Below are 19,876 nucleotides of genomic sequence, written 5' to 3' on the forward strand. Positions count from 1 at the left end.
AGCGACTAACACGCACACAGGAAGGAAAGAGAAGGAAAGAGAAGCAGGAATCCATGGGGGGCAAGGGTTCAGGTAGAGAGAGCAGAAGGACCAGGCAAGACTCACCGCCCAGTGTCCTCACAGGCAGTTGGGTCATTTCCCCATCTTGGGCCAGAAGGTGGCTGAGCTGCTAGGAGATGGGGAAACCACCTTCTCAAAGTACCCTTAAACAGGGTGGGGGTGGGGACCCGCAGAGCTGGGCTCTGCAGGAAGGAGGGCTGGGGACCTGGACCAATGAGGTCTCGGGGCTAGGATGCCTCAGTCTCTAACTGTTGAGAGGGGCTGTGGGCCCAGACTCTTGGGTCAGAGGGGGAGCGGGGGAGGGGGCTGAATCCTGGGTCTAGGGAAGGAAGGAGGACACAGGTTCCTCCCCCCACCCCCCCACCCTGCCCCGTCCTCCCCCTGGATCCTCACCCTACTCACCTCACCCCCCACCAACCCCCCCCCACCCGCCACCACCTTTAAGCTATGGAGACTCAGAGGGAGGCCCTGGCCTCCTTTAGCAAGACCCTGTCCCCACCCTTTCCTGGACTACCTGGGTTGTGACAAGATATAAAAGTGCTGTTTCCGGGGAGAAAGAGCGGGAGCGAGCATTCCCGCCACCCAGACGATGAGCCCTGCCCTGCTGCTGGCCCTGCTGGGCATCACCCTCGCCCTGCCCGGTGAGTGAGAGACCCGGCCAGGGAGGGGATCCACCTGGAGGCTGAGCTTAGATGGATTTGTTTCTCCCATTTCAGGAGCGAGGGCCTTGAACTGCTACTCGGGGGTAGCGGAGACCATAAGGAATGTATCGGAACAGCCCTTTCGGTGGACGACTTCCCAAGTGAACTGTGGGGAGGGTTTGGGCTGCCAGGAAATGGTGTTGATCACCCAGAACGGTGAGACGGGCCCCGCGCCTGACTTGCAGCCTCTCCCTTGGAGAGATGTCCCTATCACCCCACCCTCCAGTCCTACCTGCGTTCTGTGTACAAACTCAGAAGACCGCTCCCCAAAATACCAGGAGCGGCGCCCACCTTAGCCGCCCAGGGGCCTCCTCTGCACTCTTTCGGATGCACACCCTCCCTCGGACCCTGGAGTCTGACCCCACCCTGGCCTGCTTCTCTCTCCGTGCAGACCCCCTCCTGTACCTGGTGCTCATCAAGGGCTGCACCCAGGCAGCCAATCAGGAGGCCCGCGTCACCGACCACAGGGCAGGCCCCGGCCTGTCCATCGTCTCCTACACCCGGGTATGCCGGGAGAATCTGTGCAACGATCTCAGCACCAGCCTCCCTCTCTGGACCCCGCTCCCACGCACAGGTGCCGGAGGTTGGGGAGAGAAGGGGACTGCCCGGAGGAGGGGGGCAATGGGGTTGAGGGGGTTGGGGTGAGCACACAGGCAATGTTCTTTTAGAATGCCTCCCTGCCTCCCCTCAGCCCCATCCAGCCTCCCCAGCACAGCTTCTTCCAGCAGTCCCTTAGCAGGGCACTGGACTGATGTTCGCTCATGTTCGACTACCCACCTCCGACTGCGGCTCTGGCCCTAACCTGCTGCCCACTCCTTCTTTTTTCCCGTGGGGTTTGGGAACTTGCCCTTTGGGGTTTCAGCATCTCCTCTTCAGAACTGAAATTGACCTGTGGCTTCCCATTGTCCTCTTCTGTCTGAGATCATAAATCGGATTTCGCTCTGCCCTTTGTGTTTCTCTACTCTTGGGCATCGCTGGTGGACATGGGCATCTCGTCTTCTTCCACGGTTCAGTGGAGCCTCTGGGTCCTCCCAGGGCACCCCTCCCCTCCCCTTACTAGGCAGCCCTCCCCAGATCTCATGCTCCCTCCCCGCCTTGGTCTCTCTCTAGTCACGGGTCCTAATGCCCTGCTCCCCAGACCTTCCTGAGAGGAGGCCAGGGAGGCTAAGGGAGCTGATTCTTGGGAGCCGTGAGGAGCTGAAAAGCCGAGGAGGGTGGAGGGAAGGCGCCTGGTCTGAATTCAGAGCCCCCTTATTCCTCCCTCCCTTTGTCTCCCACCTCTCCAGTCCCAGGTTCTGTGCGGTGTCCAGTCTGCTTGTCTGGGGAAGGCTGTCTGTCGGCCCCAGAGATGACCTGCCCGGCCAAGAGCTCACACTGCTACAATGGGGTCCTCCAGCTCACTGCTGGTGACCCACCGGGAGGTGGGGTTGAGGCCAGGTTTGGGGGAGGCTGGGGGGTGGTGTGGGGCTGAGGATCAAGATCTGAGTCTCTTGGGGAGGAAAGGGAGGTGAGGATGGGGACCCTGAGGAGGGCGGGCCTGGCTTCCCCCTGAGTGTTGGCTGGTTCCAGTAACAGTGTCTCCGCCTTCTCCCACTTTCCAGGGAGCAGCACCAGCAGACTCAAAGTCCAAGGATGTATTTCTCAAGCAGGCTGCAACCTGCTGAATGGGACCCAGGAAGTCGGGCCCATCAGCCTGTGGGAGACTTGCATTCCTAAAGGTGAATGTCACGGCGACAAGACCAAGTGACAGGGGCGGAAGTTCCGGGGTATGATAACCCTGCGAAAGGCAGGCATCCAAACATATCCCACCAAAACCAGCATCACAGGTCATTCAGATGTTACTACTCACTCAGGCAGGTGTGATGGGAGGGATTCTCCCAGTAGGCACTTCGGGCGAGGATGCCAGGAAACAGAGAAGGTACGTGGTCCAGGGAACAGATCTATAGGACAGGACATCTATAGGACAGGTGTTTTAAATGATGCTGGCCTGGCTCAGTTAGGACAGCCTGTCCAGGTGGGAGAGGAGCAACAGAGCTAGGAGAAAGGTCAGAGAGGCAAAGAGGGTGGGCCACATCGAATGCCACTCTATCCATTATCTGCAGGAGTTGCCTGCTGGTTTCCCTGCTGGGCGTGACTAGCTGCTTCTGATTCTATTTCTCCACCTCCCCGACCTTGGGGTCTCTGGCTTCCCCTTGACCCCCACCCCAACTCTGGCATTCCACTCTCGCCCAACCCCCACCCCTGGTACCGGAGGCCCCAGCAGCCCTGCTGCAGAGAAAAAGTGATCAGAAGGATGTCAAGGGTGCTTCAGGTGTGACAGGGAAAGTAAGAGCCAAATGAGGACCCGTGGAGTGTTCCCACTCATCCATGGAAACCCAGTCCAGGTGGAACACCGGTGGATGAGCATGGCCTGGCGTGTCTTCATGTCAGGGAGCAGGATGAGGAGAGGGGTGGGGCGAGGAGGGAAGTGGGGTCTGGAGAAAGTGGGAGGAGGGTCCTCCCTGACCAAGCTTCAGGCAGAGAATTGAGTGAGTTCAGCAAACGTTCCTGTTTGGATCTCTCTGGCTGGACTGGGAGCTTTGAGGACAGAACCCGGATGTTCCTGACACCAAGGTTTTCAGCCTCGGGCAGCACAAGGGCTGGGTAAGGGTGGGTTCCCCAGGATGTGTTTGCTGACAGGAGTCCATACAGCATTCCAAGGTCTCCCGTGGAGACTCCAGAGGACTCAGACCCTGGCCCTGCCCTAAAGGGCCTCTGGGACTGGGAACAGAGACATCACAGACACAGGTAGCCATGAGGCTGTCATGAGGGGGCTTGGGGGAGCTCAGAGTAAGAAGATACTGATGTTCTGGGAGGGGGAGATCGGGGAGGACTTCACAGAGGAGGTGACCTATGACCCATGTCTTAATGATGAGCTGCTGTTCATTCACAGAAGAGGAAAGGGGCGCAAACAGGCAGAGGAGACAGTATGGGCAAAGGCTTGGAGGTGGGGGCAGGCTGCTGCTTTCAAGAAGGCTCCCTGGGCTCTGCCTGAGGAGGGCTCATGGCGAGGATGAGGTACAGCTGGGAGCAGTCAGCAATGACAAGTTTTCCAGGTGGACAAGGTGAGTGTGGGTGGTGAAGGCAGAGCCCTTCCAAGCAGAAGGAATGCCCTGCTGTGTCTTGGGACTGGATGTTGGTGGGGGAGCAGAGAGGTAGGTGGGGGTCCTGATGGTGGGTCAGATAGCTTCCTAGCCAGACTGATGGGGCTGGCCTTTCTGCTAAAGGCAGGGGAGCCATGGTCAGGGAGGGACAGAGTCTGCATCTTTATTTTTAATTAATGCTAGTTTATTTATTTGGCCCTCATCTCTGGGACTAGCAGGCATATTAGGTAACATAATCCAGTAGACACTCAGAAACAAATCAGACACATGCCACATGCACCACACATCACAATGCACACAACACACAATACACACGAGAGACACAACCATGCACACTGTGCCATGTACACACCACACACGTGTTTCCTTACCTCTCACACACCATACAACACCACACGCCACACCCAGCACACACCCAACACCCAACACACACACACAGCACAGAGATGCGGGACATGCACCATGGTACACTCATATGACAAACACACCACATTCATCACCAACACACTCTGTCACTATACGTACACACCACACATCACACACCCACCCACCGTGCACATTTCACACATTCCCATACTACCCCACACCCTCCACAGGCCCGCTACATATTCACACACCCCACACATATCCCACATATGTGTGCTGCCCAGACCACACATGTGTCACATAAAACACAGCCATTACGCCACAAATGGGTATTCCTCATATATGTCCCTATTTTGTTGGCTTTCAGCATCAAAGCCAGATCTTTTTTAAAAATTGTTTATTTATTGATATATGTGGCTACACTGGGTCGTCCACGACTGAGCGGCTTCACTTTCACTTTTCACTTTCATGCATTGGAGAAAGAAATGGCAACCCACTCCAGTATTCTTGCCTGGAGAATCCCAGGGACGGGGGAGCCTGGTGGGCTGCTGTCTATGGGGTCGCACAGAGTCGGACACGACTGAAGCGACTTAGCAGCAGCAGCAGCAGCAGCAGCACTGGGTCTTAGTTGAGACATGTGAATTCTTAGTTGTGGCATGTGGAGTCTAGTCCCCAACCAGGGATTGAACCTGGGCCCCCTGCAATAGGACTGTGGTGTCTTAGCCACTGGACCAAAAGGGAAGCCCCCAGCTAGAGTGGAACAAGATGTCAGGGAGTAAGTGGAGAACAGAAGGGCATCCCAGGGAACAGCTCCTGGAAGGCACGGGGGCAGGAAAGGACAGGGTGCAAAACGGGCCACCGCAGGAGCCCAGACTGAAGAAGAACCGAAGGTCCAGGATTTTAACAGCCTTGACTGTCCCCCTAAGGAACTGGATCCTGGTTCCAGCTAGAGCAGTGGGCCAGCCCAGCCTGGGAGAGCACAACCGTTAAGAGCTTAGCATCTGAATGGAAAGACATGGGTTTCAGTCTGGGCTCTGCCACTGAACCAGCTTTTGAGGATTACCACTGCTTAGAGCCTCTTTCACCAAGTTCAGAGAGGAGGAGACTCTCACTGATGGTCAGAGGTGGCAGAGCATATCCAAAGGCACTAGGGCAGACATGTGCCTCCATGTGTGTTTCAAAGAAGACTCCAGAAGTCAGTGGGACTCCAACAGAGTGATTAAGCGGGAGCAGAGCAGGACAGGAGGACTGTGCAGAGGAAGGAGGGCACCTCAGGTAGAGCCTTTGGGGCCATTTTAAGGACTTAGAATTTTATTCTGAATGGGTTGAGGATCTACTGGAGTTTTCTGAGCAAAGGATTGATGTGAATCAACCTTTCTTTTATAGGAATCATTCTGAATGCCTGGTGGAGAATAGAGTGAAGGGGAAGTGGGCATGGGGGAGGGGACCCTCCAGGGAGACTCAGGAAGAAGCAGGTGAGAGCCAAGGAGTCTTAGACCCTGGTGGAAGCTGTGGAGGAGGTGAGAAGTGGTCAGGTTTTGGAGGGATTTTGCAGCTTCAGCCAACAGGATTTCCTGATGGGTGCAACATGGGGTGTAAGAGAGGAGGGATTGTCGAGAATAACAGCAATGTCTTCAACTTGAGCAACTGCAAGAAAGGAGGTGCCATTGGCCAAGACGGGAAAGACAGGGGTAGGCAGAGTGGGAACCAGGCTGGGAGGAAGGCTGCAGGACCCATGAAGTGTCTGTGAAGTGGGGGAATGAGTGATCCTCCTTCATGGGGGCTGTTGTGAAGGTTAACACATTTGTGGGTTACTTGCACGGTCAGCCCTGACAGTTTCTGCATCAGGAGACACATCCCAGCTGATCATGTGATGGTCTCAAGAGTTGGTCTAATGGTTTTCAAACTAGACTGCAGAGGGCTACAGGGGCTGAGGCGTCCCAGGATGGTCATCAATCCTCCTCTTCCCCATCACTCCCTGCAAGGAGCCAGAATAATGCCTGAGTTCCCAGCCTAGCTCCTAACTCACTCGCAGTGGGACACTGGGCAAGCTGCTTTCAAAACTCCTCTGTTTCTCACTTTGAAAATCGGGGTGATGATGATGACAACCTGCTTGGGGTAGGGGGGTGCCAGGAGGAAATGAAGCAATCCAGGTGAGGTGAACTTCTGGGGAGGGTTCATCCTTGGAAACTGATCACGGCAGCTGGGCACCTTTTAAGTGTTCAGTGCACACAAGGCATTGGAGTATTTCTGTTTGGAACATAGCGTTGCTCAGTGAAGACATATATGGTGTCAGGCTACATTTCTCTTTATCCAGATGAGGACCTTGAGGCCCAGAGAGGGAAGTAGAGATTGACTCAGGCTAAGGAAGAGCCATCTGTCTCCATCACAGCTGATGGAAAGAGCAGCTGTCCTCAGGGGGCATTGAGAAAAGCCTCTGCGGTGTGTTTGAGCAGAAACAGGGTAAAGAATAAGGATGGGGCTCAGACTTCCAAAACGAAAGAAGTGAAAGTGTTAGTCACTCAGTCATGTCTGATTCTTTTGCAACCCCATGGACCGTAGCCAGGCTCCTCTGTCCATGGGATTCTCCAGGCAAGAATACTGGAGTGGGTGGCCATTCTCTTCTCCAGGGGATCCTCCTGACCCAGGAATTGAATCCGAATCTCCCACATTGCAAGCAGATTGTTTATCATCTGAGCCACCAGGGAAGCCCTGAAGGTCCCTTCTAAATCTGAGGTTGAGGGACCCAGTGGCCCATCGGGCTTGCAGGGTAGTTCAAGAATGTGAGCATCTTCCCAAGCATAGGACCAGAAGGAAGACACACAGCGGGTCCCTGGCTTCCACAGACCCTGGTGATTCTTTCTCCGCAGGTGCTCTGACCTGTTATCGGGGTATCATGCTGCAGATGTCTCCAAACCTGAGCCAGGACCCTGTCGATTGGTCCACAACTACAGAGCAGCAGTGTAACCCTGGGGAGGTGTGTCAGGAGACCCTTCTGCTCATAGATGTAGGTGCGTGGGCTGCGCAAGAGGGCGAGACCCCTGCATGGGGTCCTGTGTCTCCCTGCCTTGGATTTTTAAAAAATTAATTAATTTATTTTAACTGGAGGTTAATTATTTTACAATATTGTAGTGGTTTTGCCATACGTTGACATGAATCAGCCATGGGTGTACCTGTGTTCCCCATCCTGAACCCCCTCCTACCTCCCTCCCCATCTCATCCCTCAGCATCATCCCAGTGCACCAGCCCTGAGCACCCTGTCTCATGCATCGAATCTGGACTGGTGATCTGTTTCACATATGATAATATACCTGTTTCAATGTCATTCTCTCAAATCATCCCACCCTCACCTTCTCTCAGAGTCCAAGTCTGTTCTTTACATCTGTGTCTCTCTTGCTGTCTCGCATATAGGGTCATCGTTATCATCTTTCTAAATTCCATATATATGCGTTAATATACTGTATTGGTGTTTTTCTTTCTGACTTACTTCACTCTGTATAATAGGCTCCATTTTCATCCACTTCATTAGAACTGATTCAAATGCATTCTTTTTAATAGCTGAGTAATATTCCATTGTGTATATGTACCACAGCTTTCTTATCCATTCGTCTGCCATTGGACATCTAGGTTGCTTCCATGTCCTGGCTATTATAAACAGTACTGCAATGAACATTGGGGGTACACATGTCTCTTTTAATTCTGGTTTCCTCAGTGTGTATGCCCAGGAGTGGGATTGCTGGGTCATATCCTGCCTTGGATTTAAAAAAAAATACTTATCTGTTTATTTTTGGCTGCTCTGGATCTCCGTTGCAGCATGGGCTTTTCTCTAGTTGCGGAGAGCGGGGGCTATGCTCTAGTTGCTGTGCACCGGCTTCACACTGCTGTCTTGTTGGGGAGCACAGGCTCTAGGGCATGCGGGCTTCAGTAATTGCAGCTCACGCGCTTGGTTGCCCCGCAGCTTGTGGGATCTTCCTGCACCAGGGATCAAACCGGTGTCCCCTGCATTGCAAGGAATCCTCCTTAAGGGGTTAAGGAATTTTAACCACTGGAGCACCAGGGAAGCCCCCTGCCCTGGATTCTGTGCACTAAATTTCCTGCCACGGTCCCTTCAGGCTTGCACTTCTAAGTCCAGTTCTTCCTCTATCTGTGCCTTGGTTTCCCCTTCTGAAAATCGGGACGAGATGATGGCAGTAACAGTAACCTACTTCGCAGGGTGGTGACTAGGATATAGCCCGTAGTCCAGGCAAAGGGCTGAGAACAGAGCCGGCACAAAGAAAGCTTTTGCTTAGTCACTTCAGTCGTGTCCAGCTCTTAACTCATTTCATTCAAAGTCTAAGGAACTGCTGTGGTGTGTCAGGCACTGTTCTTGTAGCTTTACAGGCCAGTGGGGAAGCTGCAGGCAAAACGAAACAAAAGAGTGAGATATCATGTGTGAAGACAAGAGCTGTGGACAGAAGTCCAGTGGGGACGGGAGATCGGGAGAATGATGTGAAGGTTGCAATTTGTGCTCTGAAGGCTCCCTGTCAACTAAAAAACCCCCAAACCTAAAAGTTGAGAGTTATTTATTCAGTGGGAATGTTATACACGTTTGCAGCAAGCGGCAGGTAATCTGAATAGGAAAGATTACTGTTAAGAGAAAACTAAATGTCTCACATGAAGAGATTTAGCAATCTTCTATCCTCTATGGGAAGATGCAAATGTCCAGACTTGCTGAAATCATTTCCTTCGTATTTGTTGTTGTTGTTGTTCAGTCGCTCAGTTGTGTCTGACCCTTTGCAACCCCATGAACTGTAGCACACTATGCTTCCCGGTCCTTCACCATCTCCCAGAGCTTGCTCAAACTCATGTCCATTGAGTCGGTGATGCCATCCAACCATCTCATCCTCTGTCGTCCCCTTCTCCTCCTGCCCTCAATCTTTCCCAGCATCAGGGTCTTTTCTAGTGTGTCGGCTCTTTGTATCAGGTGGCCAGAATATTGTAGCTTCATATGCATCTAGCTATCTGGGGCCAGTCCTGCTTTTTTTATTGTTCACAAACTAATTTCTTGTTTATCATAAGAGATGGCAAATGTGGTGGATGGCTGCCTCTTTTTCTCTCTCTCTCTCTTTCTCTTTCTCTCACACACACACACACACCCAGCTCCTCAGCACTTTCAGAGGGGAGGAAGTAGCTGCTGGCTTCCAAATACATGGCTTAGTTTCACCTGGGCTCAGAAATCTGCATTACACACACACACACACACACACACACACACACACGCGCAGAGCTCCTACTGGCTTCCAAAAACCTGGCTTTGTTTCGTCTGGGCTCAGAAATTTGCATTTGAAAAAGACGTGTTGACTGGTAGGGTTTAGAGCAGAAAACTTTCCGTTTCCCACGGGAAATTCCGAGGACCTTCTACTCCGAAGGTGACATTTGAGCCAGAAATGAGAGGCAGCAGATCTGGAAGAGGACCCGACTCTGGCCCCAGGCTGCCCTGTGCTCTCTACAGGACCTGTGCCCCGGTCATCGTCACATACCTGTCCCCTGCCTGACGAGCCCCTGACTCCGCCACCCTTGGAGCCTCCACTCTCGCCGCCCAGCTTTCTCTCTCTCACCCCTCAGGACCCAGGTCGATCCTGCTGGGGAGCAAAGGCTGCAGCCAGGTCAATATCCAGGGTGACTTCATGCACTCGAGGCCCCCCGGAGTGCTGGTCGCCTCCTATGCCCGGGTCTGCTCCTCCGACTACTGCAACTCGGCTGCCAGCAGCAGCGTCCTGGTCAATGCCCTCCCTCGTCCAGGTGTGTGATGCCAGCGGGCTGGGTGGGACCCGGGGTAGGGAGAGATGGGGCCCCAGAGACACATCTCGGCGCTCAAGGAGGGTGGCCGCGGCTAGGCGCAGGGCTGTGTGTTCCCAACCTTCTCTCTGCTCCCCAGCCCCCCCGGCCCCAGGACACCTGCAATGTCCCGTCTGTCTGGCCCTTGGATCCTGCTCACAAAGCTCTAACGTGATGTGTCCTAAGGGCACCAGTCACTGTTACAAGGGTCAGATTTTTCTCCGGGGAGGTGAGTACTGAATGTCAGGTCCCGAGGAGGAATGGGCTAGGGGGCTGGATTCACAGGGTCCCGAGGTGGGAGAGTGCTTGAGACCCTGGTGTTGCGGTCCATGCACAGGCTGGAAAAGAATTTCCAGATATGGGGCAGAACGAGAGGAGAATAAAGTTTAATAGACTGGGAAAACCAAACAGTGGGCTGGTTCAAGGGAGAGCCAAACCCTTTCGCAGGCTAGTAGCCAATTTTTACAGCCTCAAGACAGAGAAAATTCCTACTGGAATGGTGGCATTAGGTGATTGGTTAGGATGCTATGGGGTGGGTATTTTATCTACTACCGGATCAGGGAACTGGTCGGTTTAGATCCAGAGGCTCATGGCAACAGTTGCTATGGGGCTTGGTCAGTTCCAGAGATTTTTATCCTGTGACCTTGGTACAGGGCTCCACACCTATGACCTTGGTATAGGGCTCCATACCTGGCTCACGACTTTGGGGGTGGAGCGGCTTGGGGACCCAGATTTTCTAGGTCTGAGGGAGGAGGGAACTAAGAGCCTGGTCTCTTGGTCTGAGGTGGAGTAGGGGAAGGCCTAGGAATAATAGGGTCTAGGAACTTAAGCATGAGGAGCTTTGAACCCTCCCTGACTCTATCTTCTCTGTCTAGGTGGGTTGACCGCCCCAGTGGACATCCAGGGCTGCGTGGCCCACCCTTCCAGCACCTTGTTGGGCCGTAGGTGGAGTATCGGGGTCTTCACTGTGACTGAGACCCGTGAGGGTGGCGCTGAGGTGGATGAGCCTCTAATCTCAAGTGGAGCTGCCCCTGGCCCTTCCCTGGCTTGGGCAGTGGGGCTGGCCCTAGCCCTTTGGTGTGGGGCTCCCTCCTTGCTGACCTTGTTCCCCCAGGATCCTTAGCTCCTGTTGACTCCCCACGCCCCACCTCTCCCTCTGACCTCATAACTCAACAGCCTTGGACACTGAATCATGCCCCAGTCCTCATCACCACCCCCTCCACCACCACCACACACACACACACACACACACACACACACACACACACACGCACACTATCTGACCTGGTGACAGCATATGGAAGGGCCTGAGAACAGCTGAACTGATCCTCTGGGAGGAGGGACATTCAACCAGTGGCCACCTGTGTGTGATAATAAAGACATTGTCCTTTTGCCACATGCAAGGGTTTCTCTATGTGAGGGTAGGGCAGGGCTCCCAGAGATCTGACATGAGGGAGGAGAGGAAGCTGGTGAGAGAGTCACCATCTCGGGTCATCCTTCACTGATCTGGTCCACAGCCCCCCTGGACCAGCTTGGGTGGTAGCAGAGTCTTCCAGGTGCTGCAAGCAGAAGTATTAGGGCCTCTTGGGGAGGGGGGTGCTTTCCAGGCAGCTCAGCAGTAAAGAATCTGCCTGCAATGCAGGAGAGCTGGGTTCGATCCCTGAGTGGGGAAGATCCCCCACAGGAGGGCATGGCAACCCACTCCAATGTTCTTGCTTGGAAAATTCCATGGACAGAGGAACCTGGCGGGCTACAGTCCATGGTGTTGCAAAGAGTCAGACAGGACTGAGCCACTGAGCACACACATAAAATGACTTGGGAAGTGAAGGTGTGCCAATGAGGCTTCTATTTTAGTAGCCAGCACCAACAGGGGGCTCACCCCACTTGAATAAATTGACACAATGGTTTATGTGAAGCAGAGAAATGAGAGGGTTGGCACCATTTCCTGAGGCTGATATCATTGGGTCTGTTGTCATAGGCTTGAAAGACTAAGAAGTCATTACTGTTATTAGAATCTGGAAGGGGGTGGTGTTTAGAGAGGGGTGCCTGACAGGAGCTGTGATCTCAGGCTGAAAAATCCACCCAACCCACAGCGACACTACAGGGAGGGAGCTGGGGAATTAACACCCCAACTTCACTTAGTGTCCTCCCTGTGGGTCTCCTGCTGGGGCTCCCCATCGACTGAACCCAGCTGGAAGGTGGGAGATCCCACTAACAGTCCCCACGGCACAGGGCAGGGGGAGAAGGGGAGAGAATGAATGTGAAAAAGGAAACCGCACAACCCACCCCTTGAGTCCGCAATACAGAAGACACACAATTCCCGTCTGGTACTTAATCATAGAACTGCCTTGTGCTAATGGCAAGGCGTCACACACCCACAGCTTTAGATGACCAGTTCTTCATGAACCACAGTCAGAGGAAGATGGGGGAAAACCTATAACAGAGCTGCAAAGGCCCTGACTGTGCGGCTGGTGGTAATGAGAGCCGCCTGCTTCTACCACCCCTTCTACGTTCTCTTACCACCTGCCAACACCTCCTCTGGACATCGTTGAGACACAAGGTTTCATTCCTAAAGGAAGTAAGTGTTCAATAGTCTTGTCTTTATTGGCTTTTGGCCACTTTCTGCTAAACAGGGCCACCGGCGAGTCAGTATTACCTACAATGCATCCCCTGGCTTCCAAACGTAGTCCTCCTTGACCTGGCAAACCAGCCTTCCTCTGGTGGTCACGGTCCCTCTGGTCGTCTTCTCCGCCTCTTGTTTCAGCAGCAGGAGGAACACAAAATAGCATGGGGGCAGTCCTGGCTTCTGGTTGATTAGAGCTCTGATTGGGTTTCTCACCCACACCAAGCCCAAGGTCACAGAGACCAGGAGCAAAAATGCTTTAAGTGGGTTGTCACGTGTACTGATGGGCGGGGACACTCCCTTATCCTCCCCTGTGTCATGGACCCCTGCATTCTGGCTCTAGGGCAGGTGACACGATAGACTGGCCAGTTTGAGACCTAGAGCATCTCCTGTTGGGTGGCAAGGTACCTTCTCTACCTGGTGCCTTCAAAAGCCGTCATGACCATTCGACCCTTCTGATAAGCCAACTGTGTCTGTATAGTGGGGCACCTGGAAGTCAGTGAGCTCCATGCGGGGAGTTAACTGCCTCAGTTCCTTTGCCTTAAAATACATCCTCTAGTTGGAAGTGATACTTCATGGGAGGACTTCCCTGATGGTCCTGTGATTAAGACTCCACCTGTCAGTGCAGGGGCCAGGGGTTCAATCCCTGGTCCAGGAAGATCCCACAGGCCATGTGGCAAATAAGCTTGTACGCCACAACTACTGAACCTACATGCCCTAGAGCCCATGCTCCGCAACAAGAGAAGCCACAGCAATAAGAAGCCTGTGCACCACAACTAGAGAAAGCCCATGTAGCAAGGAAGACCTAGGGCAGCAAAAAAAAAAAAAAAGAAAGAAATTTAATTAACTAATTAATTAACTTTAAAAAACTTCGTGGGATCCTGTAGCAATAGAGCAGACATTTCCTAAGTCCCCAGATGGCAGTGTTGACAGAAGCAGTGAGGACAAGGAAGGCAGAACAGCATCCACAGAGTGTATTACCCTGTGGGGAGAAAGGTCAGTCCCGAGAGTTGGGTATATGTCCTGAAGAGTCCTGCTGTAGAAAGATGTCATAACAGGCTGAGATTGGCCTCTGCCTTTGTTGGTTTGGGTACTGAGTGGAGTCAACAGCCAGGTCACCTGGAGAGAGTTAGCTCACTTGTTGTCACTGCATGGAGACATTAGTTAACTCACTAACCCAATAGAGTAGTAATTCTATCCCCAGATGCTTGAACTAATACCTCCACTCCTATATTCCCTGTGAAAGATTTTGGCCCCATGAAGCCTTCCCCTTGGTCCTGTCTAGTCTCACACCCTTAGAATCGGTATCAGTCGGGGTCCAGGCATGTGTCAGGAACCACATGCTAATTTTAACAGGTAAAGTTTTTTGTTTTGTTTTTGTTTTGGCCACGTAGCACGTGGGATCTTAGTTCCCTGACCAGGGATTGAACCCCAGTTAGTATAAGGAATCATTATCGGACTTCCCTGAGAGTCCAGTGGCTAAGACTCTGCCCTTCCAATGCACGGGGCTTGGGTTCAATCCCTGGCCGGGGAGTGAGATCCCACACGCTGCAACAAAGACTGAAGACCCCAAGTGCTGCAACTAAGACCTAGCACAACAAAATAAATAAAAATAAATATTCAAAAGGGGAAATATTTAAAAATAAAAGAATCATGAGGGAATTCCCTGGTGGTCCAATGGCTAGGGCTCTGAGCTTCCGCTGCGGGGGACATGGTTCCATCTCTAGTCAGGAACTAAGATCCATAAGGCCAAAAAGGAAAGAAAGAATCATTATCTAGAAACACGGGGTGAGGATTAAGAGGGAATTGGTTACTAAGCCTAAAGAACACAGGGCTTTCCAGGTGGCGCTAGTGGTAAAGAACCTGCCTGCCAGTGCAGGAGATGTAAGAGACAGGGGTTTGATCCCTGGGTCGGGAAGATCCCCTGGAGAAGGGCATGGCAACATACTCCAGTATTCTTGCCTGGAGAATTCCATGGATGGAGGAGCCTGGGAGGCTGTAGTCCATAGGGTCGCACCAAGTCGGACACGACTGAGCGACTTAGCTTATGACAAAGATAAGAGAATAGTTCATCTAGGGAGGAACCTCCTTACTTGGGGCCAGAAGACAAGCTCTTCAGCCTGCAGTGTCCCTCTACCACCCTCTACTGGCAAAGCCTAACATTGTGCCTGGAGATGAACAAAATTGCTTGCAGGATCCAGCAGGGCAATGAAGAGCTAATCTGGAGCTGAGAGGCCATAACTGGCACAGAATCTGCTCATACACACGCTCTGGGATTCCTGCCCGTGCAAACTGGTGAGGTTCTCAAACGCTCTCAATGTGTGGCATGTACATGCTAAACCAAGTCCTGTGCTTCTTTGGACTACATTAGAAATTCGTTCTTGTGGGTCTGGAGGAGAAGCAGTTTCCTATGAGTGGTCTCTATCCCACATCTGAGGGTCACACTCCCTTAACACAGACTGGCAACATTGAACATTTTCCTGGCAGTGCATCTCTGCAACCCGTTCACTCAAGCCTTAGGCTTGGTCCTCAGCCATATCTGCCCTGTGACTGGAAACAAGAGATGTTCTGCCAAGGGAGTTTTCTGATTGTCTATCACATTTCCATTTGGACAATCTTATCTTTCCATTGCTCCTCTTCCCCCACGTTTACTCACTAGGGTCATCGGAAGAAACAGCCGACTCCCCAGTCAACCTGTGCAGCACCACTGTTGCCGTAGTAACAAAGTGCCACACCCACTTCAGCTCCCAACACCTTGCTTTCCATCTGCACTTCTTTCACTGCTACCACAGTGATAACTTGACCAACTATGAAATTGTCACAGGACTTCTCTCACCTGTGCCCTATCTTTTTCCATCAAGGTGGTCATCCCTGTGCTTCTCCCATGTAGTGGAAACCTAATCCCAGAATACAGTTTTGTTTGTCTGTTGCTGGATGCCACTGCTGATCCAAATTTCTGAATTGGTCAGGGTCCTGGCTTCAGGTTCAGTCGCTTAGTCGTGTCCAGCTATTTGTGACCCTATGAACTATAGCCTGCCAAGTCCTCCAGGCTCCTCTGTCCATGGGATTTTCCAAGGAAGAATACTGCAGTGGGTTGTCATTTCCTATTCCAGGGATCTTCCTGACCCAGGAGTTGAACCCTCATCTCCTGCATTGGCAATGGATTCTTTACCACTGAGCCACCTGGTAGCAGGAAATAAATTGTTCACCCAAGTTGGGTAACAAGTAGAATTTTATTAAGGGGAGTGCTGATTACAATTATTAATACTGGATCCAGGGAAACCACAAAGGATGGTGCAGGAGTTGGGAGTAATCATATGTTTTATTTAATTTTATTTATTTTTGGCTGTGCTGCACAGCTTGTAGGATCTCAGTTCCCCATCTAGGAACCCAGGCCATGGCAGTGAAAGCCCAGAATCATATCCACTAAGCCACCAGGGAACTCCTCCATGTATTTGAAACATATGATTGCAACAATATATAACAAAGAGGATTGCTCTGACCACAAATGCTCTGCATCTAGGGCGAGGGGTGCCATGCACTTCATCGATTTATAACTGGCATGAAAAGGCCCAGTACTGAAATGGGGGTGCCGGGGACCAGCCCTGGCTGATCCAGGGAATTCGAAGCGGGGACGGCGTTGGTGAGGATCAGGAAACAACTGCTTAATTAAACGTTTATTAAGGATATAAAGAGTGGTGAAATAAGGATAGCTCAGCGAAGAAATTCAGTGAAGAAAAGAGGCTGAATAAAATTCCAAAGCAGGGAATTTACGTCACCTACGAAGGCCGCAGGCGTCCTCCCGTTCTCCCGAAGGAGAGGAGATGCTAAGGCCTCCCCGGTCAGATCTTAGAAGCCCAGGCAAAATTAGTAGGCTTGACGAGCTTCCCTGCCTCAGAGGAAAAGTTCAGCTAGAAGGTGAAAGAAAGAACGACATGGGGAGACCAAATTCCGGTGAACAAAAGGACATACTTTATTTTCCAAAGCAGTTTTATACCTTAAGTTGTGCATAGAGGATAATGGGGGAAGGGGTAGAGGCATGCAAAGACAGCAGTTCCTGATCCTTATCGAAGTCAGGCTTTCAAACTTATCATATGCAAAAGTTTAGGTGATTTACATCATCTTCTGGCCAGGAAGCCTGTTAACATTTTAAGAAACTTATTTTTCTCTAAAGGTGATTATTCTAAAGTCAGGCGCCAGCCTCCAAAAAGCACTGGAGAAAGTTGCATTCCTATAGGGCAAAGGTGAGGTGGGCTCAATCAAGAAAAGAATTAACTCAAGGGTCCAAGATTACAAACATTGAGGCAACTGCTTACATTTCTATACACCCATTATATCAATCAATACACCGCCAAGGACACAGTAGGTAAGGGATATGGAGACTTAGCAGCAAACATTGGCCCAACAAGTGAAAAACCCTTCACCAATACAATTTCTAATCAATCTTTTAACTACTCAAAGGAATCTGTGTTTAGACAGTTTAGAACATCTCCTGCCTCTCACAGTTGGGAGGCTCTGAACAATCACATGTTGCCGGAAAAAACCTATTCAGGCAGGCTAGAGGACTTCCAAAGGAGTTTGTAGGTTGAAACACTGTCACACGCAGGAACTATTAACTGGAGCTGTAAGCTAACTCTTTTTTCAGAGAGAGGTAGTGGGGGACAGCCCCCCGTAAAGTCAGAGGTGTAGGTGAAAGCACAAAGCAGAAAGTAGGCAGACTCTGGTTTTGGGGGTAGATTGCTCGAGAATTTCCAGGGAGACTCCTGAGGCTCGATCCCGCCTTTGCGTATGTCAAGCCTCCTTCCTCATGACCTTTGCCACGGGCGGAGCTCGCTCCCCACATCGGGAGAGAGCTCCTTTCTACATAAATCCACACTCGAACACAAAGCCACGTGCACTCATGGTGTGCTGGTAAATGAACATCTGCCTCCCTGAAGGGAGAAATAAAAGCTCTGATCTGTAGCATTTGCCAATGTCCTTGGTGTAAATACTCCCACTGTGGCTGATTTCAAGCTATCACGATGTCCCTGCCTATGGAGTTGGGAAGAAATAACCATGCAGGAGACACAGGTTTGATCCCTGGGTCGGGAAGATCCCCTGGAAGAGGAAATGGAAACCCACTCTAGTATTCTTTCCTGGAGAATCCCATGGACAGAGGAGCCTGGCGGGCTACAGTCCATGGGGTCATAAAAGAGTCAGACACGATTGAGAGATTGTGTACACACACACACACCATACAAATACAATAGTTATAAATAGCCTCAAGAGCATAGATAATAGTAAAATAGTAGATAATTTAGGAAGTGATGATTTTTGAGTATTTATTACCTTTGTTTTAAAAATGTTGTTATTTATGGCTAAGCAGGCTTTCTCTAGTTGCAGTGTACGTGGTTCTTATTTTGCTGGCTTCTCTTGTTGTGGAGCACAGGCTCTAGGGTGTGCGAACTTCAGTAGCTGCAGTGCACATGCTCAATAGCTGTGGCACGTGGGCTTAGTTGCCCTGAAGCATGTGGAATCTTCCCAGACCAGGGATCGAACCTGGGTCCCCTCGCATTGGCAGGAAGGTTCTTAACCACTGGACTACTAGGGAAGTCCTACCTTTGCTTCAACATAATTTAGTTTTAAGTTGACAAAATTTAATTTTTAATAGTGGTTGTATTTAGCAACTGGCTTGAAAAACTGAAAATTGACTCTCATGAACCAGGTGGAACCACTGAACCACTCCCAGCACAGCATGGCCCACATCCCAGAGAGAGCCAGTGAGCACAAGTGCTCTTGCACAACCTACCCTGACAGCCCTCAAAGATCCCCTGAGCTCTCAGTTCTTAAAGAATAGATCCTTATTCTTCCTTCCATCTCTAAACCCATCAGGGTAACCTCACCCAGTGTGGGTGGGTAAGGGACCAAGTTGGCTCACTGCCAGAAGCACGGGCACCTCAATATCCAAGATTTGTGGTGTGTGAGCATTGAAGCCAGCAACACTGTGGGTCTCCCTATGATGTCTTGAGAACCTACCCGAGATGACCAACACCTACAATCCCCAGGATATGAGAAGGATGGGGACTTCCCTGGTGGTCCAGTGGCTAAGACTCCACCTCCTGATGCAGGGAGCCTGGGTTCAATCCCAGGTCAGGTAACTAGATACCGCATGCTGAAACTAACAGATCCCATGTGTGGTAACTAAGACCTGGCACAGACAAATATAAAGAAATAAAAAAAAAAAAAAAGAATTTCTACCGAGTTACTGATGGCTTTAAAAACTGAACCCAAAGAAAGATTTACTATATTTATATCAGTGATTAACATTTTAAAGCAGCACTAGCTCTTGTTAAAATGTCTGCTTTTAGTTACTTTATTCAGAGGTGGTTTGGGGCCATCTTAATCATGCCAAAAGTTAATTTAAAACACACAAGTAAAATGCCATGTCTCCCTACCAGGGCTAAGTGAGCAGACACAGGCAATTTACTTTAGAATAGAGCAGGCGCGGCGTGGGGGAAGCCCTTTATTTAAGCTTGTGCATTTGGGTGCAAACAACCTTCCAGGGAGAAATACATGGAACAATGTCCAAAGCTCACACAGAAAGAGTCTTCCAGCCTCTCAGTCCCGTGGTACTTAGCTATGGCAGCCTCAGCAAACTAATCAACAGGCCAATGTGTTATTTAAGATGACCTTCACTACAGTTGCTAGATGCCAGGTATGGGGCTAGAACTGAAGAGGCAGGGTGAGTGCTACTCAGAGGCATGGGAAGGGATAAGGGTCTTAAGACAAGATTCTGGAGATCCAAGCAGGTGTCTATGCAGCTTCCAACCACCCTCTCTGCCTCCAGTTCCCCCTAACTCATTGGTCCCACACTGGCAATGGTGGCCAAGATCTGAGACCTTGCTCCAGACCTATAGTTACACAATAACCCAGGAAAACCACATACTGTTACAGATCAGAGGAGGTGAGTTCTGGAGGCCTGAGTCCCCCAAATAAGGGAGTGTGGCTCAGATTCCTGGGTCCTGAGGGGCAGGGTGTTTGGACCAGAATGCTCTCTTACTATGTATATTAACTCTTTCTAATATTTACATGAATAACAATATTAATAATTATATTCTTAATGTTAACAGTCCCCAACTGGAAGCTCTTAATATATTTTCACATAAAGTTAAGAGTTTTACCAACAC

At 51.0% G+C, this 19,876-nt stretch overlaps 1 protein-coding gene across 4 annotated transcripts in view; it reads left to right on the top strand.

Moving 5' to 3' along the window:
• Positions 1 to 11,485, top strand: part of CD177 (CD177 molecule) — a 50,420-nt gene extending 38,935 nt beyond the window's left edge. For 2 of the 4 annotated variants that reach the window (XM_024978508.2, XM_059876921.1), the window contains exons 2-9: positions 777 to 917; positions 1,153 to 1,335; positions 2,048 to 2,182; positions 2,363 to 2,479; positions 7,141 to 7,281; positions 9,875 to 10,051; positions 10,188 to 10,316; positions 10,963 to 11,485. In XM_024978508.2, coding sequence (XP_024834276.1) covers positions 896 to 917; positions 1,153 to 1,335; positions 2,048 to 2,182; positions 2,363 to 2,479; positions 7,141 to 7,281; positions 9,875 to 10,051; positions 10,188 to 10,316; positions 10,963 to 11,210 — 1,152 coding nt within the window. In that variant the 5' untranslated portion in view covers positions 777 to 895 and the 3' untranslated portion in view covers positions 11,211 to 11,485. 4 annotated transcript variants of the gene reach the window in all.
• The last annotated feature ends 8,391 nt before the right edge of the window (positions 11,486 to 19,876 follow it).

The sequence above is a fragment of the Bos taurus genome, chromosome 18, assembly GCF_002263795.3.
Source record: "Bos taurus isolate L1 Dominette 01449 registration number 42190680 breed Hereford chromosome 18, ARS-UCD2.0, whole genome shotgun sequence".
In the NCBI taxonomy this organism is placed as follows: Eukaryota; Metazoa; Chordata; class Mammalia; order Artiodactyla; family Bovidae; genus Bos; species Bos taurus.